This window comes from Phacochoerus africanus, chromosome 4 (genome assembly GCF_016906955.1).
Source record: "Phacochoerus africanus isolate WHEZ1 chromosome 4, ROS_Pafr_v1, whole genome shotgun sequence".
NCBI classification, from domain to species: Eukaryota; Metazoa; Chordata; class Mammalia; order Artiodactyla; family Suidae; genus Phacochoerus; species Phacochoerus africanus.
In genome coordinates, this window is record NC_062547.1 from 63,240,394 (window position 1) to 63,268,365 (window position 27,972).

At 57.0% G+C, this 27,972-nt stretch overlaps 1 protein-coding gene across 9 annotated transcripts; it reads left to right on the top strand.

The window, feature by feature from the left end:
• The first annotated feature begins 699 nt into the window (after positions 1 to 699).
• WIZ (WIZ zinc finger) lies at positions 700 to 26,605 on the top strand. Of its 9 annotated transcripts, none has more exons than XM_047776735.1 (13): positions 700 to 858; positions 2,303 to 2,566; positions 7,710 to 7,782; positions 9,406 to 11,549; positions 12,935 to 13,255; positions 17,339 to 17,509; positions 18,425 to 18,928; positions 20,116 to 20,511; positions 21,081 to 21,632; positions 22,743 to 23,270; positions 23,467 to 23,886; positions 24,181 to 24,376; positions 25,438 to 26,605. In XM_047776735.1, exons 2-13 carry the CDS (start codon positions 2,362 to 2,364, stop codon positions 25,595 to 25,597), a joined length of 5,670 nt encoding a protein of 1,889 aa, XP_047632691.1. In that variant the 5' UTR covers positions 700 to 858; positions 2,303 to 2,361; the 3' UTR covers positions 25,598 to 26,605. The 9 variants fall into 9 exon arrangements, with proteins under 9 accessions (XP_047632691.1, XP_047632695.1, XP_047632696.1 ...); XM_047776739.1 differs by having other exon boundaries at positions 719 to 858; positions 9,778 to 11,549; XM_047776736.1 differs by lacking the exon at positions 700 to 858 and adding an exon at positions 1,101 to 1,503.
• The last annotated feature ends 1,367 nt before the right edge of the window (positions 26,606 to 27,972 follow it).

Below are 27,972 nucleotides of genomic sequence, written 5' to 3' on the forward strand. Positions count from 1 at the left end.
GGTTACTTTAAGTGGGTGTTTGGATAGGTGGATGGATAGGTGGTTAGTTGACTGGATGGGTAGATGAGTGGTTGATCAACTGAATGTGGGAATGAATAGGTAGGGAGATGGATGAGTTAGACATGTGGATGGGTTTTGGGTAGAAGCATAAAGCCTATTATGTGTGCATTGTGAGGTAGGCCTGGAGATTATGATCCTGGGAGGTGGTAGAAAAGGGGGCTTAGGTTTGGGGACCTAAGGCAGCTCTAGGGGCAGAGAAGTACTGCATAGTGGGGAAGGAAAGAATGAACTTGTGGTTGCAACTGGGAGAAGAGGACCGAAGGCTATTGACCATGTGGAGTCCTCAATGACCTAAAAACGACCCATGGAGGAACTTCTCTATCCCCTCTCCACTCTTCTGATTCTATTAACTGGGCTAGCATTGGAAAAACTAGTAGGGTGATGAAGAGCCACTGAGGGCATGAGCACAAGAGTGTTGTCATGGTAACAGCCTCTCCCTGGACTCTCAGGTCGCGCGGGCCCTTTAAGGGTGACCCTCCTGGCCACTCCCAACATGGCGGCGCGCCTGCTAGTTGCCCCCCCCCCCCCCCCGAGGTGGCGCGGAGGGGGGGTCCCGGACCTCCCCATCATGGCGGCGTGGCGGGGCTGTCGCGTTGAGGTCACGGCGGCGCGCCGGGGGGGCGGGGCGGCGGGGGGAGCGATTTAAAGGGACAATGTCCCCCGAGCAGTGGAGGCGGCGGCGGCTGCGGAGGCCGCGGCACCGGCACCGGGAGCTGCAAGGGCGGTAGCGGCAGCGACGGCCGCACCAAAGAAGGGAGCTCCGAGCCCCGGCACCCAGCCGGCGGCACCGCCTCCCCGGTGAGGCCCGGCCCGGCCTGGGGAGCCCGCGGGCGGGGCGGAGCCGGCGCGGGGAGGGGGAGGCCCGGGCCGGGCCGGGCCAGGCGGGACCCCCCGGGGCGGGGGGCGGGGGCGGGGCGGGGCCTATAGGGGCGGGGCCTTGTCGGGGGCGGGGCCGCACAGGTTGGGGGGAGGAGCGGGGGTCGTGGGGCAGGTGTCCCCCTCCTACCTCGGCGCGTCCCGCGGGGTCTCCCGCCCCGAGGTGCACGGGCGGGGGGCGCATCTTCCGGACCCTAGCGCCCCGAGGGGTGCGCTGGCGTGGCACCGCCACCACCTCTGCTACCCCGGGGGGGGGCGTCCAGAAAGGAGCCCCCCTCCCCACGCTGCCAAAGTGCTCCGAAGTTGCGGTCCCGCCGGTTCCCCGCGGGCAGTGCCCACCCGGTGGGAACCCGCAGGTGCCTCCTTGGGGCCGGGGCAGGGACCCCCACCACAACGGCCAGTCCACGGACAGGCCCCCAGGGAGCCCCCAGGTCCCCGAGGGCAGCGCCTGCAGCCAGGCCTGGAGCCCCGGCCCCGCCCCGGTTGCTTGGGATCGGCCTCCCCATCGTCTCCCTGGGGAGGGCGCCTCATTCCTGCCCTTCACTTTCTGCCGCCGTTACCTTGAAGGTATTTATAGGTGGAGAAGAAAGCCCCCACCCCCACAGCCTCCCCAGGGTTCTCATTTCTGGACCAGGAGCCCCATCCTTTCCTTTTGAACGCGGACTAGAGAGATCTTGGGAGGGTGGGATGGAGGAACCCAGGCTGAGTATGCATGAAGGGTAATGTTGGGGTGAAGTGAAGGGGTTAATGCTGGGGTCACTTGAGGCTGTGCGTGAGGGTGAAGGGGTTAATGCTGGAGAACCCAAAGGTTCCGTGTGGGGAGGGGGCCTGGACTGTGGGAAAAGTTCAGGGGTAACTGATACAGGTAACTGAAGTAAGAAAAGAAAAGTGCAGGGGTAATGATGGGGGGACTTGAGACAGTGTATAGGATCAGAGTGTGGAAGTGGCCGGGATGCAAGCCGAAGCATGCACGCAGGATATGCATGTGCAAGGCAGTGGAGGCACAACTGGGGAAAGTATAGCTGTGTATGAATGACTGGAGGCACCTAGGAGAAGTAATAGGATTAATGCTGCAAGAAAACAAGGTAACTGAGTGTGCATGTTATAAAATGGGGTTAACTGAGGCAGTGCAGGATCTATGTAAGGCAGGAGTTATTGATGGGGAGGCTGAAGCATGCTGAGGTTGGGGGTCATCAGGATACAATGTGTGAGGATAGGGCCTCAGGACCATTTACTTAGCTCACCTGTGCTGGGAGGTAAACTGAGACACTGAGCTGCAGGGATGAGGACTGGAGCTTCAAGGAAGGAGAGTTTGAGGCAGAGTTCCTTTCCTACCTCTCCTAAACACCTGTCTCTTTGCCCCCAGACCTACAATGCCTTGCTGAGCCAGGCCAGCTGCTGAGTGGAGCCAAGCGGAGAGCATCTATGGATGGGCCCCTGGTAGGCGGCCTCGCCGCCCCTGATCGTCCTCGAGGCCCTGAGAGACTGCCTGGCCCAGCACCACGGGAGGACATCGAAGGTGGGGCCGAGGTTGCTGAGGGGGAAGGTTGTATTTTCCGGTCCACCCATTACCTGCCTGTCACCAAAGAGAGCCCTCGAGACATTCTGGATGGCAGAGGTGGCATTTCTGGTAAGAGGGTGGGCCCTGTGGCCCTAGGGGAACATCCAACCAGGTCCCCAAGGCTCAGGTAGGGCCAAGTTACCCAACCCAGCAGGGGCTGAGTTGGAATTCTGATTCCACCTGGGTTCAGAGCCTTGTCTTTGCACCCTGCCTAGTTTCCCATTTTACGGTTGTGAAAACCAGGGTCCCCCAGTGGCTGGCAAGGATCCAGGACTTGACTCAGGTCTGCCTGGCTTCCTCCTCTGAGCATACTAACTGGATCTAAGTGCCCAGACTAGCATCCTGAGTTTCCCTTCCTGAGCCCACCTGTTCCCCAGGCATAACCTATTCCCATCAGTCTATCCCAGCTCCCTCTTGCTGCAGTCTTGGTAAGCCTGGCTCCTGAGCCATGGGCCCAAACAACTTATGCCCTCTAGTGGCTGGGGAGAGACTGAGTAGTCTGGAATGACAGCCACCCCTTGCTTGATGCCTTGGTTTCCCAGCAAAAGGGGATCACATGCTGTTTCCACCCCATGATTTGTTATTCCTTCATTAAATACTCAACAACTGCCATGTGCCAGGCTCTGTTCTAGGTGCTAGGGATACAGCTGTAAACAAAAGAGGCAAAAGTCCCCACCCTCTGGGACCTGACATTCTGGTAGGGGAGATAGACAACAAGCAACTATATAAGTAACATACGGGCAGGTAGTGACAGATGTTATGAAGGTATTAAACAGAGTGTCAGGATCATGCCTGGGGGACCTGGGAAAGCCTCCCTGAAGGGGGTAGAATTTGAGTGGAGCATGGAATGAATGGTGGGAAGGGCAAGGCAGGGGAAGGGAATGACAGGTGCAAAGGTACTGTGGTGAGGAGGAGCTTGGCGTGTTCAAGGACCCAACAGGAGCCTGATATAGCTGAAGAGTGGTTGGTACAGTGCAGGCTGATATACTCTATGTCTCCTTTCATCTCCTCGGCCTGCTCTAAAGGCCTTAGTTTCCAGGAAACTCCAGGCACCTTGTTAGGGGTTTCCTACACGCTAGCCCTTTATGTGATCATCTCGTGTCATTCTCAAAAGAACCCTGTGGGGTAGCCTCAGTTATTATGACCCCATGTTAGAGACTGGGAAACTCAGACCCTGAGAGGTCAAGTAAGGTGCCCAAGGGCCCATGGCTAGGCAGTAACCTGGCTTGACAGCCCTCATCCTTAACCACTACCCTGTGTCAGGGCATCCTTGACCTATCCCAGCTAGCCCTTAGCAATGCTTATGAGGCTCAGATATTTGTAGGGTACCTCCTTAGGGCTAGGCTCTGGTGCCTAGCTGTGACCAAGCGTACACACCAACCCTGCCCCCATTGGACCCTGCCATCTGGGGTCTTACAGGCCAGCCACTAGGTATTATAACACAGTTGCTGGGGGGGAAGCCCAGGCCCAGGGGATATCCAGGAGTCCTGGATGAGGAACAGTGAGTCAAACAAAGAGGACAGGGGCATCTAGGCAGGGGGCTGCACAATGCAATGGCATAGAGGTGGACTGGTAGCACCCAAAGACATCATGGAGGGGGATGGCAGGGTGAGACCCCCGAGGGAAGAGTATCAGCATCTAGGCAGGGGCTGCACAATGCAATGGCATGGAGGTGGACTGGTGGCACCCAAAGGCATCACGGAGGGGGATGGCAGGGTGAGACTCCTGAGGGCAGAGTATCAGCATCAGAGAACCTTAGCAATCCCCTCCTCCAAACCATTAGTAAACAAAGCTCAGACAGAGGCAGGACCAAGTCCCAGGTCATGTGACGGGCCAGGACAGGCCCAGGACCTTGACTTTGTGGGACCCCTGGGGGACTGACTCTGGATCCTAGGGGCCCTCTCTGGTCTTGGTTCTGAGAAATTGGGTACTCTACTCTACCTGGCAGAAGTTCCAGGTCTGGAGAGAGCGAGAAGGTTGGTAGGTGGGTAGATGTGTCCTTACTCTTCCATGAGGAATCAGCCAGGGTCTAGTGCATGTGCCTGGGGAGGAGGGCAATGTAGCTGCCAAGGGGGGTCAGGCCGGCCCTAAATGGTGTCCCTGAGCATATGGGGGCATGGGGCAGGGTGGCTTGACTTGGAGTAGAGTTACAGCCTGGAAGTTGGAGGAGGGCCTGGGCTTCAGACACGGCGTCGCCCCTACTGCCCTCTCGGCCTGTTCCACCCGCCTTTCCTAAAGCAAGCACCTGCCCTAGGAGTCTTGTGATGCCTATAAATAGGAATAGCCTCTGGGGCTGCTGTTCCATGTGAAAGCCTGGGCCCTCCTTCATCTCTGCCTAGTCCTTGGAGCCCCCCCAAGGGCACCCCTGGAGTGACTCCCTCCATACTCTTCCACGTAGACATGGATGCATCCACTGCCTCCTCTGTCCTCCATTATGGCTGTTGGCCTGGAGCCCCCACAGCCTCCCTGCAGCCCCTCACCCAATGTTTGGCCTCCCTGGTTGGTCTCCTGGGTACACTCGAAGCTTCAGAGGCTGAGATGTGCCACGTGGATTGATGAAGAGTCTGGTGCATGCCTGGCATTGGGACCAGGGGGCTAGGGGAGAAACAACGCATCATTTCTGCCCCCGAGTCTGAGGAGGAAATCAGAGCACGGAGTAAGTGGGCCTGAGGCTCTTGATCAAACTTCCAGCTTCCAACCTGGGATGTGTCTGAGTCCATCCTGAACCCCCCCGAGGTGCTCCCACCTCCTTTCCTTCCCCAGACCACCAGCTCTCTGGATGAAGCATTTACTATGTGATCTTCTTTGGCACCTGTCGCTGGCCCTTTGAGACTGGGGCAGTGGCTATTCCCATTATGTGGAGGAGAAAACAGGCTTGGAGTGGGAAAGGCATGCCCTTCAGGTTCCTGGTTGGCCTTGAACTGGATCTGTCTGACTCCAATGTCTAGATTCTTGGCCATTCTGCCAAGCTGCCTGGCTTGGGGTTTAAACTGCTTGCGGACACCCTTCTCATTTTCCAGCTCTCATTTTCAAACCTTCTTGGGGACCCCAAATGGCAGGAGTCAATGAGGGCCGCTTGGCTTGGCCACTGCCTAGGGGGCTGCATCCAAGGTAACTTGCCTGACCCATAGGAACTTTTGGACCCTCATTGGCTGTGAAGGCCCCTGGATAAACTCCCAGCCCCCAAGTGTCTCGCACACAGGAAGGGCCCTGCTTGGTCTGCTTCTTCCAAAGTCATTACCACTAAAAATAGGAGCCTCTCTGGAGCAGCTCAAACAAAGAGGCCACCACGGCCCCCTGGCTCACGGAATTCTTAGACAACAGCAATCACAGAATCATCGAATCTGGGACACTCAGAATCTCAGGAGCTCGGGGTCCCAGAATCTCAGAATCAGGACGCCCGGACCCTAAGACTCGCACCTCCAGGCTGTTCAGGGGCTTGTTGCAATGAACTGGTTGCCCTCTCCTGAGAAGTTCACCATATGTGATTCTTGGGTTCTCAAGAGACCCATTTCTTGGGGTCTTGCTCCCTTAGCTAGCCCAGGCCTTGGTTTCCCAACACTTGCCCCCTCTCCAACACTCCCCCCACTCCCCCCCACACCCGACACCAACCCTTGCATCTGAGCAGTCCTTGCATCTGAGCAGTCCTTGCATCTGAGCATCCCCTGATCTTGCTCTGCTCCCCATCAGTCTACCCCAAGGCTTCTCATATGCAGGTGATTCTGCCCCAGGGCATACTTTGGCAGTATCTGAAGACATTTTTGGTTGTCATGACTGCAAGGTTAGGGGCAGGGCCGAGGGGAGGGCTACTAGCATCTAGTGGGTGGAGGCCAGGGATGCTATTGAACATCCTACAAGGCACAGGATGCTCCCCACTCCCCCCACAGAGAATGATCAGCCCCAAATGTGAGTAGTACCAAGGTTGAAAAACTATTCTGGATGATGCATATTGCTGTACTCGCATTACCACCCTCACCTTCCAAAGGCCACAGGACAGTCACAGCCCTTCTCTCAGACTCAGCAGAAAGACCCCCAGTGATCACAGCCCCACCCTCACCAGTTCTTAATTCCTTGGCCCCTGATAGTCAGCTCTCAATTTCCTGGGCAAAATGGATAGGAGGGGATTTGAAAAATTATTAACCACAGCACTAGCCCTCTTTCTGGACCATCCTCAAATTGAAGCTAATCCAGCAATTGCATCTGTTGGGCTCTGGATGGGGCACAAATTCCCCCAGTGTGTTAACCTTGGCCCAAGCAATTGGCCTGTGCCCCAATTGGCATGCTCGCCTGCGTCAGGCGGGTGTGCAGACAGAGGAGTTGCAGGCCAGGATTCCTGCTGTCGCTCCAAGCGTTGGCTCCACAGGCGGATAATGGAGAGTTGGCTCTATCTGTGTGAGGATTCCTAGAAGAGGATGTGATTCTAGGATGTAGGCCTGGAAGGGGATCTGGAAGACATGAGGCAGGGATGGGCCCTCTGCAACTCAGGCTAGGGCATTTCTCACCCTTCATCTGGCAAGTATTGGTTGAGTACCTGCCATGTGCCAGGTGCTGAGATGCTGCAGTGAACAAGGCCTCGGCGGGGAGGGGGGCGGGATGGGGCCTTATGTGCTAGCAGGGAACACAGGCAATTTCAGAGAGTGCTAAGATAAAAAAGAAATAGGTAATGAGAAAGAAAATAAAATCAAAGAGGCTCAATTTAGCAGGTGACCAAGGAAGGAATGGTCATTGCAAAGGCCCTGAAGTCAGAAAGAGTTAGGTGGGCTTGAGGCTTTGCGAGGAGTCTGAGCAGAGTGAGTAGGGGGCTAGGAGGAGAGGGAGGTGATTGGAAAGACCTGCAGAAATCTGACCTCACAGGGCCTTCTTGCAGGTGATAGCTGGGAATCTAGCTATTTAGATAGATATGATGAGAAGCCAGGTGAGTTTTTATAAGGGTGTGACTTTAAAAGATCACCCTGGCTGCCAGGTGGGGGCAAAGAGAGGAAGGTTGAAAGCAGCAAGCCCTGGTGATCCCCTAGGAAAGCTAAGAGGACTCCTCCAAAGAAACCCCTTTCAGGGCTCATGAGTGCAGAGGCCAAAGGCCTCTCAGGGGAGAGGGATGGTGAGCCAGCCAGGCCCTTCCGAGGTGCCCGGCAGGGCTCCCAGAGCTGGGGTGCTGTGAAGGGCCCCAGCCAGGGGGACCCCAGCCCCTCAGGGTCTCCCCTCTCTGTTGCAGACGGGCAGCCCCATCCCGGCCTCAGCGAAGCCCTCCCCCGTGCCACCTCCGCCACCCATCGGATCAGCAGCTGGTGAGTGCCACGCTGGCCTTTACCTCAGGGAGGGCAGGGGGGCAAGCAGGATGTACCTAAGTCTAAGAGACGCCCCCAGGAATGAGAAGGGGACAGGAGGGAATCAAGAGGCAAGGCAGGAGGAGGTGGCTCCCTGCAGGCAAGCCCCTTGGCATGTGCAGGGGGTGGAGGGAGGATTGGGGTGAACACAGACAGTCAACTCTCATTATCCCTGCCAGGAGCAGAGCCGGAAGGCCAGGAGCCTGGAGGTTGGACCCTTGGAGTCCTGTCTCTGCCCAGTGACTCTTAGAATATTGTTTGGCCTCTCTGAGTCTCAGTTTCCTGCTCTGTAAAAACAGATTCCCTAAGGTGCATCTCAGAACCTCACCTTGAAGACCCAAGAGACAATGGATAAGAGCAGGAATTGATAGCAATGCCGATGTCAGCAACCTTTTATTAAATGGCCTAGCAGGTGCTAAAATGTAATAATATCCATATCAGGATTAATAATAGCTCTCAGTTATTTAGTGCTTTTGTGTATTAGGCTCTCAGCACAGGTTTACCCCCACTGAATCTTTGCCATAGCCCTGGGGAGATGGTCCCAATAACATCGCATGTCACTGATGGAAGTTAGAAAGGTAACCCCTTGATTTCCCCTCAGCCTCTCAGTGGAACCTGTTTCCACATCTGTTCTGTGGATGTGATCCATAGCACCTCATGGTGGCAAAATCTTGAAAAGGGGAGACAGGTCAGGAACAGTCATAATAAGAACCCACATTGGTCATGAGCTTACAGGGACCCAGGCATCAGGCCAAATGAAGCGTTTCCCCAGCACTGAATTGGTTATCCTCACCCTGCACTTCACGGGGTCAAGGTCCCTGTTTGAAGGGTTGTGGTTGCAATCATTTAAATAAGCACCTGCAGTGTGTTAAGTTTTCTTTGATTACAGATATGAGAAGGCTCCTTAGACATTTGCATGAGGGCACAGAAGCTCCTGGTTCTTGGAACTCATCCCCATTTTTATGATGGAAAAACTGAGGTTCAGTGAGGTTACCCTACCTCTCTTCTCCCCGAAAGGAGGTCAGGGGCAGAACAGGCTGAACAGGGACTTTGCATCTCTCCTGACTGCCCTTCCAAGAGGAGATATGCAGAGAGAAAGGTGCATTCCTTTGAGTTATTTAGGCTGCAGCATTGCACCAAACTTGCTGGAAAGATGAAACTAAACAAACGAAATCACCCCAATTTGGGGAGGACCAAGACGAAAAAGCAGCCTGAAGCATAGGTCAGCATCTTGGACCCTCCCTGGGGACAGATGAGAGTTGACTGTGCCACCAGATTTGGGGACACTATTTGTGATCCCCTCCATGGTCTCCATACTCCCCCACAATGCAGCGGGGCTGGCCTACACACACAAGCTATGCCCTGGGAGCTGAATCTAGCTTTTGACACAACAGCTCTGAAAGGGTCTACACATACTCCCCCCCCACACACACACCTACAACCCCACACTCCCAGCCCCTCTGAGGTGGCCCTCTGGCTGGGTCTCTGGAGCCCGTCTCAGACTGCCTGGGACCCCATCCCCCTGCCCAAGGAAGGGAAACCAAGGCCCATGGCTAACCTGTCCCCATTGGCACTTCCTTGCAGCTGCTGGGATGGAGGCAGCCTGGACTTCCAGCCGGGCTCCCCACCATCCCATCCCCTGGGCCACTTTCCTGGCCCCCCCGATGGCCAGGGGTCCTGGGATCACCCCCTGGTTCAGGAGGCCGGGGAGGGCATCCCTTCTGAACAGAGGTTCGAGGACTCAGTCATTGTAAGAACCATGAAGCCCCACGCTGAGCTTGAGGGCTCTAGAAGGTTCTTGTACCACCAGGGTGAATCGAAGCTCTTGGAGAAGTTCCCCCGGGGCTGCCCCAAGTTTGACTGGCTCCCAGATGCAGATGAGCAGGCCCCACTCCGGGATGCAGGGCTGCACCTGGACCTGCCATCCCAGCCACCACCTCCCCTCACCTCCTTCAGGACGGTGCTTGTGCCAGTAGAAGATACCACTAAGACGCTGGATGTGCCAGTGGTGGGCACCAGAGAGCACCTGGCAGACCTGGAGGGCCTGGCCCAGCCGCCTGAGTGGAGCCTGCCCAGGTCGGCCTCAGAGGTGGCCACGCAGACCTGGACGGTGAACTCAGAGGCATCTGTGGAGCGACTACAGCCACTGCTGCCCCCTGGCAGGTCAAGGCCCTATCTCTGTGACTTGCTGGAGGAGGTAGCCGCAGGGGTGACCAGCCCAGATGAGGATGAGGATGAGGAACCAGCCGTGTTCCCATGCATTGAGTGCAGCATCTACTTCAAGCAGAAGGAGCATCTTCTGGAGCACATGAGCCAGCACCGCCGAGCCCCGGGCCAGGAGCCTCCAGCCGAGTTGGCCCCACTGGCCTGTGGCGAATGTGGCTGGGCCTTTGCAGATCCTGGTGCCCTTGAGCAGCACCGGCAGCTGCACCAGGCCTCCCGGGAGAAGATTATTGAGGAGATCCAGAAGTTGAAGCAGGTCCCAGGCGACGAGGGCCGGGAGGCACGGCTTCAGTGTCCCAAGTGTGTCTTTGGCACCAATTCCTCCAAAGCCTTTGTGCAGCATGCCAAGCTGCACATGCGTGAGCCACAGGGCCAGGCTGCAAAGGAGCCCTTCGGGGGAGGCAGCAGGGCTGGCAGCCCAGGCCCCGATGCCACCTCCCTCACCTATCACGCCTTCAGAGACTCCTCAGGCCTCAGTGCCTGCGTTTTCTGTGGCTTCCCTGCACCCAGTGAGAGCCTGCTCAGGGAGCATGTGAGGCTTGTGCATGCCCATCCCCACTGGGAGGAGGATGGCGAGGCTTTTGAGGAGGACCCTGCCAGTCAGCCAGGCACCAGCCAGGATGCTTACACTCACTTCCCCCATGCCGCTGAGGACTACTTTGGCAAAGCTGAGACGCTCTTGGCCCCCACATGGAGGGAAAACCCTGCTGGATACGACCCCAGCCTGGCCTTTGGCCCAAGCTTCCAGCAGCTGGGCATGAGGGATTTCCCACCACTGAAGCCACTCCCACACAGCTCTGGCCAGGGGCCCTTGGGAAGGCCAGCCTTTCCCTCACCACTAGCATCTGCCCCCTACTCCTTTCAGCCCAGTAGAAGCAAAAGTGCTGTCCATCTGCAGGGGCTCCCGGCCCAGTTGGGGGACCAGAGGCACCCTTGGAGCGAAGAGGAAGAGGAAGAGAACATACCACTGGCCTCAGAAATGGACTTTTCCCCCGAAAATGGGATCTTTGCACTGCCAGCCACCCCCAGCCTCATCCCACAGTCAGCCCTGGAGCTGAAGCAGACTTTCCGAGAAGCCCTGCAGACAGCCGAGGCCTCACGGGCACAGCAGCAGCAGCTCTGTGAGATGGTGCCCATTGTGCTAGTGGCAAAGCTTGGGCCACAAGTCATGGCTGCAGCAGCCAGGGCCCCCCCAAGGCTGCAGCCTGAGGAACTGGGGCTTGGGGGTGCCCACCCTCTGGACTTCCTGCTCCTGGACACACCATTGGGTGGGCCCCTGGGGCTGGACACGTTCCTGGATGGGGACCCGGCAGTGGCACTGAAACATGAGGAGCGGAAGTGTCCCTACTGCCCTGATCGCTTCCACAATGGCATCGGCTTGGCCAACCATGTGCGGGGTCACCTGAACCGTGTGGGCGTCAGCTACAACGTGCGGCATTTCATCTCCGCTGAGGAGGTGAAGGCCATCGAGCGCAGGTTCTCCTTCCAGAAGAAGAAGAAAAAAGGTAGGGCAGCTTCCCTCCAGCACTCACCCCTCTCCAAGGCCCGGGAGACGCACAGCTGGGCAGCTGAGTTCTGAACCGACCAGCCCTCACTCTAAATCCTCCTGTAGGGCTGAGCAGGGGCAAGTCAAGGGCCTCCCCTCCCAGAAGACCTGGAGCTGGGGCAAAGGCCACCGCATCGGAGGAGGTGTGGGAACGCCCCAGTGCCCTGGCCCTTCCAACAGCTGGAGGAAGCAGTATGGGCAGAGGAGTCAGCCCCAGGCAGGGAATTTCGTTGAGTTCTTCATTCAACAAATATTTATTGAGGGAGGTCCCCTCTGTTCTGGCCACTTGGGAACACAACAGCAAACGAAACAGCAGTCCCTGCTCCTGGAGTACACAGCCCAGGAACAGTAATGGTGGGACCCCAGCTGATGTCAGAACCCATGGTTCTGCCTGTGAAGTATGCAGATTCCCAGGCACCAAAGTTCTAACTCCAGAGGTCTGGCTCCCACACAGTGCCCTGGGTGGTTCTGATGCTGGCAGACATGGAGCCCACTTGGGGAGGTGCTGGTATGGTGTTTGAGAGCGTGTGTATACATGCACTGGGGGAAGGGGCAGGGGGCGGATAACCACAAAAACCAGGCAGTTACAATGTTAAGTGACCAGGGCTGTGATGGGGGAAACCAGGTATCTGGGGAGTCCAAGAGAAGGCCCCTGACTCTGCTTGGGAGATTCAGGCAGATTCTCAGAGGAAGGCGTCCAATCCTTTTGTCCATTTCTTCATTCAGCAAAGATTTAATTAATAACTCTGGGGTGATATAGACATGACCTCCTGACAAGAGTATTCATCAAGGAGTTCCCGTTGTGGCACAGGGGGAAAGGAATCTGACTAGTAACCCTGAGGTAGTGGGTTCGACCCCTGGCTTCGCTCAGTAGGTTAAGGATCCGGTGTTGCTGTGAGCTGTGGTGTAGGTTGCAGACACAGCTCGGACCCTGTAGGCCAACAGCTGAAGCTCTGATTCAACCCCTAGCCTGGGAACTTCCATATGCCACAGGCGCATCCCTAAAAAAAAAAAAAAAAAAAAAAAAAAGGAAGAAGAGTATTCATCGAACAATCACTCAAAAGATTGCAAATCCACACTGGAGAAGTATTTCTGAGGGTGGGTTCCCTGATACTTTGAGCTGTGTAAGGGGAGAAAATGGAGGGTAAGGCAGAGAAGGCTTCTTGGAGTGAGCTGATGCAAGCAGAAGCATGAACAGCAAAGAGCAAGGGAGGCATCTAGGATGAGGAACAGCACTGGCAGTGTGATCCACTGCGGGTGAGCAGCCCTGGGGAATGGGGAGAGCTGGGGCTGGAGAGTCACCCCCCAGCCCAGGCAGTCCATGTCCTCTCTCTCTCCCCACAGTGGCTAACTTCGACCCTGGCACCTTCAGCCTGATGCGCTGTGACTTCTGTGGGGCCGGCTTTGACACGCGGGCCGGCCTCTCCAGCCATGCCCGGGCCCACCTGCGTGACTTCGGTATCACCAACTGGGAGCTCACTGTCTCGCCCATCAACATCCTGCAAGAGCTGCTGGCCACCTCAGCTGCTGAGCGGTCCCCTAGTCCCCTGTGTCATGAGCCCGGGGTGCTGCCTAGTGGCTTTCTGACCTCCCGCCGGCCCCGCATACCTCTTCCGGTGCCCTTCCCACCCTGGGCTGAGGACCCTGGGCCAGCCTACGGAGATGGTAAGGGGAGAAGGGGCAGGAAGGGCTGGAGCCCTACCCTTTCCAGGGCCCTGGAGGGATTGAGCAAGTGGGAGGGGCAGCCACTCTGCTTTCCTGGAAGCATTTCAAGTCACTTTACAAAGTTGGTTGACACTTAGGGGTCATTTATATTTCACTCAGGGACTGGGCCAGGGCTCCTTCTAGATCCAGTTCCTTCCCTGCTTTGCCTGGCAGTGATTTTAACATAGGCTTATCGAAGTACTACTGGAAGCCAGATACTGTTCTAAGCACTTTACAAACAGGAACTCATTTATATCCTTACAACAACCCTTTGAGGTGGCTGTTATTATCACCAATTTACAGATTAGGAAACTGAGGCACAGAGAGTTTAATTAACATGCCTAAGGTCATACAGATGAAAGTATATGGAGCTAGTATTTGAAAACCCAGGAAGGTTAGGCTCCAGAATCCTTGCTCTTAATGATATCTTTTTTGTCTAGAGCAGCACTGTCTGGTAGAAATTTCAGAGCTGATGGAAATGTTCTCTAGATAACCATACTGTCCCACAGGGCCACCACTGTCCACATATGGCTGTTGAGCACTTGAAATGCAACTAGTATAAAGTTTGTGGTGATCAAGACAGTGCAGATATAGACTCTACATTCTAGAATTTCAATGGTGCCTACTTTGTCCAGCCCCTCCCGTAATTGGGGGCTTGCTGTGTACTAAGGTTTCATTTCATACCTCAAAACAATTCCATGGAGCTAAGGATTATCGTGTTCCTATTTATGGATAAGAAAACTGTGGGTCATCTGCTTTGTCACAGCCACAAAACAGCAGAGCTAGACTTCTGGATGCCATGTTTGGTGGCTTCTCAGTGGAGGATGGCTTGAGAAATCCAGAAGTAATATTTTTGTGAAGGAGCCTGGCTGGGGATGGACACTGTGGAGGAAATGGAAAAGTGAAGGACCCCACCTTACAAAGCCTGACTTTGTGTTTACTGAACCTCAAAGCAGAAAACTCAGCAGTAAGGAGAAGGTGGGCTCTGAGGGATGGAGAAGATGCCTGAACAGGGGGAACTGTCTAGGAGCTGCTTGGGGCTCATGCTTCCTTCTCTGTTTCTCCTATCTGGAGTTTCCAGGGTCTACCTAGATCTGTACTCAGAGCTCTGCTGGATTCATCCACAGGTCTCCTTTCCAGTGAGGGGGCACTTGAGGGTCTGCAAAGGGAAGAATGGGGCTATCAAAACCCCCTCTCCTCCTTAGACCAGAAGGAGACTGAGGCACAGAGGATGGTAGTTGGTTGAGGTCACACTTTCAGAAGAGGCAGAGTTGGGATGTGACTTCAGGCTTCTTGCCTCTGTGAAGGCTCTCCTCTGAGCATTCAATTCACGTAGGTTTGTGGTTTCTCAATAGTGGGTGGAAGGTGGCACTTGCTCTGAAGATGTCTGGGGGGCATAGGAAGCAATTCGTAGACTCCAGCCCTACCCCCTTCTTTCTCTGTCACTCTAGCAGAGGCCCGAACGTCAGGCTTAGACCCTTTACCTGGCACCTGGGCCAGGCATCCCAGGGATGGCAGCATGCATCTAGTAGCCAGGTTCAGCTCTAGCTAAGCTGTTTCCACCAGAAAACCAATGTACCAGCCCTCAGTTAGTGCTGAGGGAGCTGGTCAAATCATTGGGGCATAAGGAGTTAGCCTGGTACAGCACTGGCCCTGTCCTTGAGGGGAAGCTCTGATCAATCTTTCAGTGAACACCTTGAGGATGAGGGTGTAAAGGAGTGGTTGAGAAGTTCCTGGAAGCCTTGCCTTGAGGAAAGATGTCCTAGATTAGGGCTAGGTCTGGGCACCAACCCTGCATGGCTATCTTTAGAAATCTCTCCCACCCCTAAGTGGGCAGTAGGAAGTAGATGCCAGGTTGGGGGCGGCAACTGTCAGAAGCTGGCCCCACCCAGCTGTCAAGTAACAACTAGGGTCAATAGGTTTAGTACTGGGGAGGGAGAAGCGGGTTGTGCTTGAAATGTGCCAGCCTGGGTTGGAGTAGCATTGAGGGACAGCGCCATCGGGGGACAGCTGGATACCAGGGTCGTGTTGGGGGATCCTCCTGGTTGGAGATCAGATGTCTTCCAGGATTCCCGACCCGGAGGGGAGAGACTTCCAAGGGAGGGAAAGGAACAAGGTCCCGGGGCAGGTCCTAGTTCCGCTCCTCGGGCTCCAGGAGCCTGGATACTGTCAAGGTGGATGCCTGTGGTCGGAGGATTCCCATTGTAGTCTTAGGGATGTCCGGAGTTGGGAGAGAGTGCCCCGGCTCGCCGAGGCACGGGGTGGGGCTGCAGTCGTGGGCCGCTCGGAGTCCTGTGTGCATGCGTCCACTAGCTCCTCGCTAGTCCGGCGCGGGAGGACAAGGGTTTCGTTCTCTGTGCTCGGCGATCGGCTGGCTGCCCTGGGCGCGCCCCGAGGGGCGGGGCGGAGTGGAGCGGCCTCTGTGGCGGCGGCGCTCGGAGCTCGGCTGCTCCCGCCTGGGGCGGCCGCCCCGCGTGCGCCGGAGCCAAGATGGCCGCCTCCACCGCCCAGTGCAGAGTGACAAAAGCGGAGAGCAAGGCGGCGGCGGGGCCGCGCGCGGGGGGCGCCCGGGAGCGCGCGCCCGCGGGGGCGCCCCCGCCTGGCCCCCCGAGCCCGGGCCCCGCGGCTCTCCCCGCGCCGCCGCCGCCGCCCCCACCCCCGCCGCCGCCGCCGCCTCAGCGGGACGGGCCCAAGGCCGAGCCGGAGCCGGGGCCCGGGCCCGCGCCCGCGCCGGGTAAGAGCCCGCGCCGAGGAGGGTGCGGGGAGGGCAAAGCCGTCATCCCGCCCGCCCCCTGCTACCGCCGCCGCCCCCGACGCCCGCCGTCCAGTCGCCGGGACTTCCCCTCCCCCCAGGCCCTCTGGCCGCGGGGACCCTGGGCCTCCTGTCGCGGCTGGCAGGGTCCCGGGCTTCAGAAACACTTTCCGCCGCTGCCCCTCGGGATCCTCACCCCGTCTGACAGATGCCCCCTAAACCTCTTGGAGCCCCTGGATCGTCTCTCACCACAGTTCTTCCGGCGCGGAAACCCACCTCAAGTCACTTCAGCCCTGACACGGTCCCTCCCCATTTGACAGACGCACCTACTCTACCCGGACACTTTGACAAAGTCCTTGGTATCCCGGGCCCCGGTGGGCCCCCCCTTACTTGCTTTCTCCTTGCCTCTGTAGGACTCAGACTGAACCGGGGATCCGCCTGGCCCCCAACTCATGACACTGAGCACCTCCAAGGCGCCATCTGACACAGTTCCCTCATTATCAGATCTCTCTCCATGCTCTGGGGCTCAACAGGCCTCTCAGGCCCCTTTCTCTGAGCAATTAGACCATGAAAACTCACTTTTGACTCTCTGTCCGCCTATACACCTCACCCAGAGAAGCTTCCTGGCCTAAAGGATGCCTCAGAAACTTCTTATAAAGTTCTGTAATTCACATTTTCTTTGTCACCAGTCAGATCCCTGTCAGTCCAGGTTCCCAGTTCTTACCTTACTCCACCTAGGGCTTTGCTCCTGATAAGTTGTCTGCAGCCCCAGCCCCAGCTGTCTTGTCTGGTAGAGGTTCCCTACAAGTCCCATTGGAGCCTCCTTCCTGTCCTGGGCTCCCCGCTTCTGCACTGCCTGTCTGGCCTCTGACCCTGGCCTTGTCTTACTGAATTCCCCTTCTTACTGCCACCTACCTGCCCCCAAGACTGACAGATGTTCCTCTCCACAAGTTCTGCCCAGAGAGATATTTTCTCTGAGACCTGCTAAGATGGAAGTCTTGGCTCAGACTAGCACTGCGTCCCCTGACCTGTCTGTGTTCTGGTAGGTGGAAACTGTTCCTAGTCTCTGCTGTCAGTTGGCACCCTCGACATCTCTGCGTCATATTGGTGCTCGGGGTTATGGATGGAGCCTCAGCTTTCATGGGGTGAGCTGCACCCCAAAGTGAGAGCAGGCACCAAGAAGGAGGAAGAAGGCTCCCATCACCACCACCACTTCGCCGCTACCCTTAGTCCTTACAAGGGTAGAGACCTTGCGCCTTGCCTGGGCTGAGCCTGTCTTCCTAACCTCACAGGCCTGGGTTCTGAGGAAAACACAATGGTGGCCATGGACTTGGGCTCTCCCTCGCTCCCCAAGAAGAGCCTGCCTGTCCCTGGGGCCCTGGAGCAGGTGGCCAATCGGCTGAGCAGCAGAGTGGCTGCAGAGGTTCCTCATGGCAGTAAGCAGGAACTGCCAGACCTCAGGGGTGAGTGGCACAGGTGGCATGGGTGCTGGCCAGGCTGGTTACACTCACAGGGAACTCTTGGGCCTGGGAGTCAATGTTTGGCTCCAGGTTGGCCACAGCTTTCTCTCTGGCATGCAAAGCACCAAGGAGACACTCGGCTTTCTTCACTCTTGAGCTTTTCCTGTCCCAGGCATACATGGCCTTGAGCCTTGGTCAAGGGAGGGGCATCCAGAGAAGCAGTAGTCATGGTCATCAAGAGCTCACACCCAGACTCAGTTCATTTGCTGACTTTGACTCTTGATAGCTGTGTGATCTTCTGCATGAAACTGCCTTGTCTGTTCATTGATTCTCAGGTCATTATTGAGTAGTGATAGGCATTGTGCTGGACCCTAGGGATGTGAGAGATGCAAAACAGACCTGGCCCTTGTCCTTGGGACCATTGAAGTTGGGGAAGCAGATAGGCAGTGATAAGGGCTCTGCAGAAGAGGGTGCAGACAGGGCACAACAGAGACAGTGGCTCGCACCTCCAACCTAGTGTTTGGGGTGTGAGTTAAGCTGCAGAGGGTGGCTAGGCCTTAGCTCTTTGAAGTGTGTGTCTGACAGGTTAGTGTCTGTGTGAAAACCCATGCCAGGACACCCTGGTACATTAGAGATCCAAAGGCATTCCACTGACTGGACCACAGAACAGAAGGGTTCTGCCTCCTGCTCTGTGTCCTTGGGCACAACTCTTCCTTTTTCTGAGCCTCAGTTTCCTTTTTACAAACTAGACAGGCCAATTCCCACCTCATTAGGGTCATTTTATGAGTGGGAGGGGTTGACGGAAGCAAAACACTCGCAGGGAGTCTGGGTGAGGGGGTGCCCAGAGGAGGAGAGGTGGGAGAGCAGAGCCTGTGCGGCCTCACAGCTGGCTCTATTGGCCTCCGTTTTACCCTCCAGCCCAGAGCCTGACCACCTGCGAGGTCTGCGGTGCCTGCTTTGAAACACGCAAGGGCCTGTCCAGCCACGCGCGCTCCCACCTGCGGCAGCTGGGGGTGGCTGAGTCGGAAAGCAGCGGTGCCCCCATCGACCTCCTCTACGAGCTCGTGAAGCAGAAGGGCCTGCCTGACACACCCCTTGGGCTGCCCCCAGGCCTGACTAAGAAGTCCAGCTCGCCGAAGGAAGTGGTTGCTGGGGCTCCTCGACCTGGCCTACTTGCTCTGGCCAAGCCCCTCGATGCCCCTGCTGTCAACAAGGCCATCAAGTCACCTCCCGGCTTCTCGGCCAAGGGTCTGGCCCACCCACCCAGCTCCCCACTCCTCAAGAAGGCATCACTGGCCCTGGCGGGCTCCCCTACCCCCAAGAATCCTGAGGACAAGAGCCCCCAGCTGTCTCTGAGCCCCCGGCCGACCTCCCCAAAGACACAGTGGCCCCAGTCTGAGGACGAGGGGCCTCTGAACCTCAGTGAGTGTGGGTCCTGGGAGCTGAGGGAGGTCCTGATGCTGGGAGAGGTGGGGCTCAGGTTGGGCTGCAGGGCTCAGGGTGGGGGCAGTGGAGACTACAGCACCTGCATCCTAGGTTGACTGGGTCAGGGTGTTGGTCAGGATGCTTGTCTCCTATGGGACTGGCCACGCTCACTGCGTATTATCATCTGTCTCCCATTTCACTTCGCTTTTTTTTCCCCCAGAGGCCTAGCTGTGGTTACTGAGCCTGCCAGGGTCATCCTCACCATTTAGGGGCAGCTTTTGGCCTTCTCTGGGCCCAAGGGTTGGGGAGCAAAGGAAACCAGGACTACTGTGGCACACCATGGGTTCTGCAGGTAGACAGATGGTCCACCTGACAGGAGGTCCTGTGGTTGGCCCTGTCTCCAGGTCCTTTTCAGAGGTACTTCTGTGCCCAGGGGTGGAGCCCTACCTCCTGGGCTGCCGTGGGCATGGCAAAGAAAGGCTTGGGGAGGAGTTCCCTGGTGGCCTGGCATTAAGGATCCAGTATTGTCACTGCTGTGGTGTGGGTTCAGTCTCTTGCCTGGGAACTTCTGCATGCTGCAGGTACAGCCAAAAAAAAAGAAAAAAAAAGGGGGGGGGAGAGAAAGGCTTGGGAAGAAACCTACCAGGCATGGTGGTTTAACAAAGGCATCCCTTAGGAAGTCAGGCCTTCCCACACATCTGTGGGCATTAAATCTAGGGGTAAGCCTAAGGTCTAGCTCCCTGCCCTGTGGGGCACCCCAGTTGTGCCTCATGTTCCAGTGAAGCTACTTCCATCATCTGCTGTATGTCTAGGAGCACAGTTCTGAGCAGGTGTGCCCTTGATTGTTTGATACTTAGCAGCTAGTGGGCCCTTGCTTTGCACCCCTTACTTATCCTGCACAGCTCCCATAGCTGGAGTCCCTGGGAAGAGGGCCTGGGTCCATCAGATTTGGCCACTGCCTCTGTAACCTACATCCTTAAGCTCTCTACACTCACCTTGATGCCAGAGGGCTAGGCAGGGAGCAGGACTTCTGCTTCTCAAAACCTCCTAAAATAAATCCGTGGCACGAGTCTTGGACTTCAACCAGCCTGGGCAGCTGAGAATCACACCAGGCCCTCCCACCTCAATTCCCCAGGGCCAGCCAAGGTGGCGGCCGTGAACCCCCCTGTGTTTTGTCTCCGCAGCTTTAGATAGTGACGGGGGCAGAGAGCTGGACTGCCAGCTGTGCGGTGCCTGGTTTGAGACCCGCAAGGGCCTGTCCAGCCACGCCCGTGCCCACCTGCGCCACCTGGGCGTCAGCGACCCGGACGCCAAGGGATCCCCCATAGACGTGCTCCACGGGCTCATCAGGAGGGACGGCGTCCAGATCCGCCTCCCACCCGGGCGCGGCGCCCTGGCCCAGCTGGGGCGGCCTCCTCCCTCTGCGGCCCTCTCCTTGCTCCCCCCCCCACCGTCGGCCAAGAAGGCCAAGCTGAAGGCCGCGGGTATGGCCAGCCCCTGGGGGAAGCAGGACCTCTCAGCCGCCGCAGCCGCTGGCATTTTCTGGGCCTCTGATGTGGAGCCGTCTCCTCTCAACCTCTGTAGGTTCTCGCTTCAGCCGCCTCCTCCTCCCTGTGGGCCCTGGAGCCCCTCCCAGGGGGGGTCACAGCTCCCTCCCTACTCCCACTCTGCTGGGGCAGGGAGTGGACAGGGGCCCTTAGCAGTGGACCATTTCTGCCCAGAGATCTTATTGGCTGCTGGGCCTTCTCTCTTGGCCTTTGATCTCCATGACTGAGACCTTCCCTAAGAACAAAGGCCAAGGGTGGGGTGCTACCTTTTGGTGTAGAAGGTGCCCATGGTTGCCCCAGTCTGGATGGCAGGGCTGCCACTTCCTGCCCCCATCCTTGTTGGGACCCGCAGAGCCATGGAGTCTTGATTCTGTCCTTTTCTGCCAGGACCCAGGGCCCATGTGCTCTCTGGAGCCTCCCTGTGCTCTTGCCAGGTGTCTGGCCCCCTCAACCCAGTCCTCAGTTCCCTCACTTGCACCTGCCCTCTGCCACCAACCCCAGCCCATGGACGTGCTGCTGTCCACGCCCAACCAACCAGGAAACCCACAAGTGATGATGCTAATGGCATCCATGGTGCTGACTGCCCTTTTCTCCTGCTGTAGCCTCGGGCCCAGAGCCAGCACGCGACATCCGCTGTGAGTTCTGCGGCGAGTTCTTCGAGAACCGAAAGGGCCTATCGAGCCATGCACGCTCCCACCTGCGGCAGATGGGCGTGACTGAGTGGTACGTCAACGGCTCACCCATCGACACGCTGCGGGAGATCCTCAAGAGACGGACCCAGTCCCGGCCTGGCGGACCCCCCAACCCGTCAGGGCCTAGCCCAAAAGCCCTGGCCAAGGTAGTGGGCAGCGGAGGTCCTGGCAGCTCGCTGGAAGCCCGCAGCCCCGCAGACCTTCACCTTTCACCCCTGGCCAAGAAGTTGCCGCCGCCACCAGGCAGCCCCCTGGGCCACTCACCAACTGCCTCTCCTCCTCCCACGGCCCGGAAGATGTTCCCAGGCCTCTCCTCACCCTCCCTGCCCAAGAAGCTGAAGCCTGAACAAATGCGGGTGGAGATCAAGCGGGAGATGCTGCCGGGGGCCCTTCATGGGGAGCCGCACCCATCTGAGGGTCCCTGGGTGGCGTCTCGGGAAGACCTGACCCCCTTGAACCTGTGTAAGTGTGACCCTGGGGCAGGACAGGGAGAACAAGTAGAGGGGTCTTCCCTGGCACCCCTCCCAGGGGGTATCCAGAACACCTGGGGTTGAAATGGAAGGGAAGTACACAGTTCAGAGGACAGGGGCTAGCTGTATGTTCCTGCTACACGGACCTTCAACTGCGCTGCTGCTTGATTAATCTTCATTCCTATGAGGGAGGCAGAATTGTGTCATTAGGCAAAGAGATTCTATCTTTGTGCCATCTTTAATCAGTTGGTAGTGGCTACCATCCAGATTCATAGAGAGACAGGCTGCTGCATCAGTTGGTGATGTCTGCCGTGGGCAAGAGTAGAGGTATTGGAAATGGGTGCCTTTCTGATATTCCTGGTTACTAAGTGCTTGACATTTGGAGTTCAAGTTAAGGTCTCAGCTTCTCCACAGTCCAGCAAGATATGACCTTGGGCAGTTTCCTCTTTTGGAAGATGGAGATCAGCATGGTTCCAACTCTGTACAGCTTTCCAAAGTGGTGTAAAGCTCTTAGCTTTAGCACAAGCTCTGTGTATGAAATAGTTGTAACATCCTTGTCACTCACTTCCCTCTCAAACTGTCCCTATATTCATTCTGCTCAGGCTGGCTGAGCTCCTGCTGTGTGCCAAGCAGGTGAGGATGGCCCAGGCTTCTGCCTTAGTGCTCACCTGCATTTTATGTCTTCTCTGTACCACATGCTTTGAATTGCTCTTGCTTTAGGGCTCCCCTGCCCCAGTGCCACAGGGAAGTGTTTTCCATCTCCATTTTACAGAGGAGGAAACTGAAACTCAGTGTCACAGTATCACACAGAGGGTCACAGCCAAGCTTGCATCTGAGTCCAGGATCCAGGGAGCACTTGCTCCTGAGTACTTCACAATGTCATAGAGAGCTGTCATGAAGCCAGCTAGAATTTGAGGTGACAGAACAAGCAGAAGGGCTGGATGATGTGCACAGGGGCCTCTGGAGGCATATGAGGGAGCAGGTCTTTCAGGTCTGGGGCTGCATGGATGGGAAAACTGGGCACTTAACACTGACCTTGAGCTTGAAGGCTTCCTGCCCACAGCCACCGCCTCCTTCTCCCCCCTCCCCCGACCCCCTGCAGCATCCCGGGCAGAGCCAGTGCGTGACATCCGCTGTGAGTTCTGCGGCGAGTTCTTCGAGAACCGAAAGGGCCTATCGAGCCATGCACGCTCCCACCTGCGGCAGATGGGCGTGACTGAGTGGTCTGTCAACGGCTCACCCATTGACACGCTGCGGGAGATCCTCAAGAAGAAGTCTAAGCCATGCCTCATCAAGAAAGAGCCACCGGCTGGAGACCTGGCCCCTGCCTTGGCTGAGGATGGGCCCCCCACAGTGGCTCCTGGGCCCCTGCAGGCCCCCCTGCCGCTAGCACCAATGGCTGGCCGGCTGGGCAAGCCAGGAGCTGGGCCAGCCCAGGTTCCCCGAGAGCTCAGCCTGGCACCCATCACTGGTGCCAAGCCTTCAGCCACCGGCTACCTGGGCTCGGTGGCAGCCAAGCGGCCCCTGCAGGAGGACCGCCTCCTCTCAGCAGAGGTCAAGGCCAAGACCTACATCCAGACTGAACTGCCCTTCAAGGCAAAGACCCTCCATGAGAAGACCTCCCACTCCTGTAAGCAGCGGGTGGCAGGGTCCTGGGAGGGCATCTGCCAGGGCCTATAGGGCTGGGCAATGCCATGCATACACTTATCCTCAGTGGGGATCAAAGCCCCAGTGGGAGGCGGGACTGGCTCCTGACCTGGGCTGTGCCTTCTGGGTACCCTTGCTCCCTTCGGGCTGGGGCTTAGCAGCACCCCCTCTGCCTGCAGCCACTGAGGCCTGCTGCGAGCTGTGTGGCCTTTACTTCGAAAACCGCAAGGCCTTGGCCAGTCACGCACGGGCACACCTGCGGCAGTTCGGCGTGACTGAGTGGTGCGTGAACGGCTCACCCATCGAGACACTGAGTGAGTGGATCAAGCACCGGCCCCAGAAGGTGGGCGCCTACCGCAGCTACATCCAGGGCGGCCGTCCCTTCACCAAGAAGTTTCGCAGTGCCGGCCACGGCCGCGATGGCGACAAGCGGCTGCCCCTGGGGCTGGCACCCGGGGGCCTGGCTGTGGTGGGCCGCAGTGCTGGGGGTGAGCCAGGACCCGAGGCTGGCCGGGCAGCTGACAGTGGTGAGCGGCCTCTGGCAGCCAGCCCACCAGGCACTGTGAAGGCTGAGGAGCACCAGCGGCAGAACATCAACAGTGAGTGCTGGTGGAGGAGGGTCATGAGCTGCCACCTGCTGGGGTCCACTCAGCTGCCCCCTGGGTTCTCTGTTGTGCATTTGCCCTTAAGTCACTTTCCCAGTTGCTCTCCTCTTCACTTATCCATTCTGCATCCCACCTGTCCCAAGGTCCAGGAGGTGTCCAGTCACCAGCTGTCCTGAATTAAAATTCCCTGCAAAGGCTGCCCTTTCATTTGCTGAAGGCAGGACCCTTCTCAGGGGCCTTGCCCTCTGGCTTATCTCCCATCCCTCTTCCTACCTTTCCCTGCCTTAGAATTTGAACGCCGACAAGCCCGCCCTCCAGATGCCTCTGCGGCCCGGGGGGGTGAGGAGGCCAATGACCTGCAGCAGAAGCTGGAGGAGGTGCGGCAACCTCCACCCCGGGTTCGGCCAGTCCCCTCCCTGGTGCCCCGGCCCCCCCAGACATCACTCGTCAAGTTCGTTGGCAACATCTACACCCTCAAGTGCAGGTATGCAGCCCCCAGGGGAGGGGGGGAGACCACTCACCTGGGGATAGGCTGGCCAGAGCCTCTGATCGGGACTGGGGCTGGTCGAGGCAGGAAATATAGCCTCAAGGACTGCTCTGGGGTGTGCCTGGACCCAGGTTAAGGCTTCCTCACACACGGCAGCACCTCAGAGCACTGGGCTGAGACCCTAGGCTTTGTAGCCAGTAAGACCTGGGCTCAGTTGCTACCTCTGACATCAGCTTAGTGACCTTAAGCAAGAATTTCCTGCTCCATACCTCAATATTCCCACCTATAAAACAGACCTACATAATAGATTTGTTATGAGGACTCAAAGAGTCAAGTATTTATGAAGCACTCGAACTATGCCAGATGCATGGTAATCACTTGGCAAGTGTTTGCCTGATTAAGAAAAAAATAGGTCTTAGTTCATTCTTACCAAAGTCCATGGGTACATCAGAAGCCAGGAAACTGAGAATCTGAGATGTCCGGTGCCTGCCTCAGACCACACAGCCAAGTCAGAAGTAGGATTCAAACCCAAGTCTCTGAAGCCATGAGCTCGAGTTCTGGGCCCTTATGCCACGAGGCCTCTTTTGGGGCTGAGAAGAAAGGGAGCTGGTGAGTTGGATGCATGAGTAGGGTACGTGGGAGTTAGTGCTTAACCCTTCTTTCCCTGGCTCCCATCCTTCTGTCCTGGGGCCTGGTGGGATAGGATCTGCTTCTCTAGGCCCTCTCCCACCTTGGAGGACATGCTTCAGTCAGCTGGTAGAGATGCTTGGGAAGCCAGATGGCCCATACCCAGCACCTGAGCCAGCAGACTGCCCTGAGCATAATAACAGGGGTCTCCATGTTGGAGACCGGTCTTACCATGACTCCACGTTGGGAAGAGGTAGCTGTACATGGGAGAACATCTAGCTTCTGGGTTCCTCTTCCCTCAAGGCCTGGATTTTCTTTGTTCACACTGAGTAGCAGCAGGTGTGCCTGATGCTCAGGGTGTAGCCAGGGCTATGCTTCTGCCTTTCCTCACTGCAGTGGCCACTCCTTCCTCTCTCTGTTCCCTGACACAGGTTCTGTGAGGTGGAATTCCAGGGGCCCCTCTCCATCCAGGAGGAGTGGGTGCGGCACTTACAGCGGCACATCCTGGAGATGAATTTCTCCAAAGCGGACCCCCCGCCCGAGGAGCCTCAGGCCCCACAGGCACAGACAGCGGCGACAGAGGCACCCTAACACAAAAGCATTCCAGATACCCTCTCATGCCACCTGTCTATCTCCTCTTCCTCCTCAGTCTCCTTCTCCCACTCCCCCTTGTTTCTTTTCCGTTTCCAAAGGAGCAAGCCAAAACCTCAAACCGGCACCTTTTAGGGGCCGGGCACACTACAGCCGGGGCACTGGAAGCCAGCTAGCCACCCTTCCCCTAGCCCAAAGACTCTGGGGCCACACACAGGGCATCTTCCTTCAGCCCACACCCACCTGCCCACCTGGTTCGACAGGGGCAGTGGCCAGGTCTCTGGTGGCAGCCCATCTGTTCACGAGGAAGGAAGGGCAGAGCTCTCCCATGTCTAGAAGCCAGGCAGGGCTGTTTGCCATGCGTGGCCATTTGCAAAGACCCAAAGGACTCCTGTCTCGGTTCCCTCTTGCCCCGTGAATATCCTCACACGCACGCACGCACGCACACACGTACCTCGTGAGACCCGGGAATCTGCCCTAGCCCTCCAGTTCCCGAGTCAAACGACGACCACAGACCACATCATGCCACGGTGCTTGCTCAGGGGAAGGCATGCTCCCTCTGTGGCCTGCTGCCGGGGCCTGGGAGCCCCCCCACTGAGCCCACAATGCCACGGAAATCCTTGTTGACCGCCCCCCCACCCCCGCAAGAGGGGCCTTCCCAGCTGGGAAGAGCTTGGAGTTGACAGCTGCCTCCTGCCATGTCAAGGTCCCCCAGAGCCTTGGGGGCTCTGGGGCCTGGGAGGGGGTGGGGGTGGGACTCTCCTTCCCCACCTTCACCCCCCTCCCTCTTTTCACTGTTGCTTTCTATGTATAGCTCCCTAGACCTTTCACTTTTTTAAAAACGCGTTTTGTGTAGAGAATAAGGAACGTGGATCTTTTTATTTTGCAATCCTGGGCCAGCTAGAAACCCAGAGCTGATTGACCTTTTAACTTTTTTCAGTGGCCACATTTTGGTTATTGATGTACCTAGAAGTATGTAAATTAGATTAAATTTCTCTTCTGGAAACACCCCGGGGCAGGCGGCCAGCGTGTGTTTTTCTGTCAAGTGGACAGGCTGGCATTGTCTGTCTGGCAGCCAGGGCTGGGATCGAGCCGCCTCCGCCAAAAGCCCCTGGAAGCCCTGAGTTTTCCCGCTGGCCGCCATGCCCACCAGACCTGTCTGGGGATGCGCCCAAGTTCCCAGCTGTTGGCCCTTGATGGTATGATGGGTGGGGGTGGGGGCTCTGTCAGCTGGTGAAGAGTCTCCTGTGAGCCAAGGAGAGGAACCAGGGCTCTGGGCAGCTGGTCTGGGAAGGGAGCCAGGATTGAGAAGTGTTTAAGGCCGGAAGGGCTCTTCTGAGGGCAGGAGCTGTCCAGTGAGGGTGTGGGGGCACTCGCTGGGGTGGGGGGTGAAGTACACAGCTGCTGGGAGGCTTCAGAGAGCTGGGATGGGCCTGCCTTCAAAACATGTGACTTGTCTGGAGACACATGCACCCTGAACCCAACTAACATGAGGGGAAAAAGAGAGCTGCTGGCTCCTTTTCGATGTTATTTATTTTCTCGTTCTACAAATGTTTATTGAACATTTCTGAGATTTTAACAGATTTTTGTTGGCTGCTCCTTCTTGTTTATTGCATGTGGTTTTTCAGCTCATCATTTTCACATAAAACAGCCAAGGGCTGAAAAGTGGGAATGACCTCATGGGGCAGGGGCCTCCTCTATTCCCAGCCCTTTTATCCTGCGCCCCCCCCCCCCATGTCCCTGTCTGGGAAGGAGGGGCAAACAAGCTGTGATAACATGCCTGCAAGAGTGGTCTGGCCTGCATACTTGGCTTTTCTGCTCCTGTGAGATCAGGACACACATCTTGTCTGGTGGAGGAAAGCATCCACTGCTTAAATCTAACCCATGCTGTGGGTGGGCATGTCTGAGAGTTTTGAAAGAGGGGGTGGCATCTCTTGGGATAAGAGCTGATCCAAAGGCATCTCTTTTTCAACATTTTATGCGTTAGTGGGGTTTTTTTGTTTGTTTGTTTTTAAAGTGATGTAAGGAGTTCCCATTGTGGCTCAGTGGTAACAAACTCGACTGGTATCCATGAGGACTCGGGTTCCCTCCCTGGCCTCACTCAGTGGGTTTAAAGGATCCATTGTTGCCGTGAGCTGTGGTGTATGTAGGTCGCAGACTCGGCTCAGGTCTGGTGTTGCTGTGGCTATGGCATAGGTCAGCAGCTACAGCTGATTCGACCCCTAGCCCGGGAACTTCCATATGCTGTGGGTGTGGCCCTAAAAAGCCAAAAAAAAAAAAGTAAACTGGATGTAAAAAAAGTTCAAACTATACAAGAACTTATAAAGTAAAATGGGAGGCCCTTCCTCACCCACAGTTGAGCAGTGTCAGTCCTT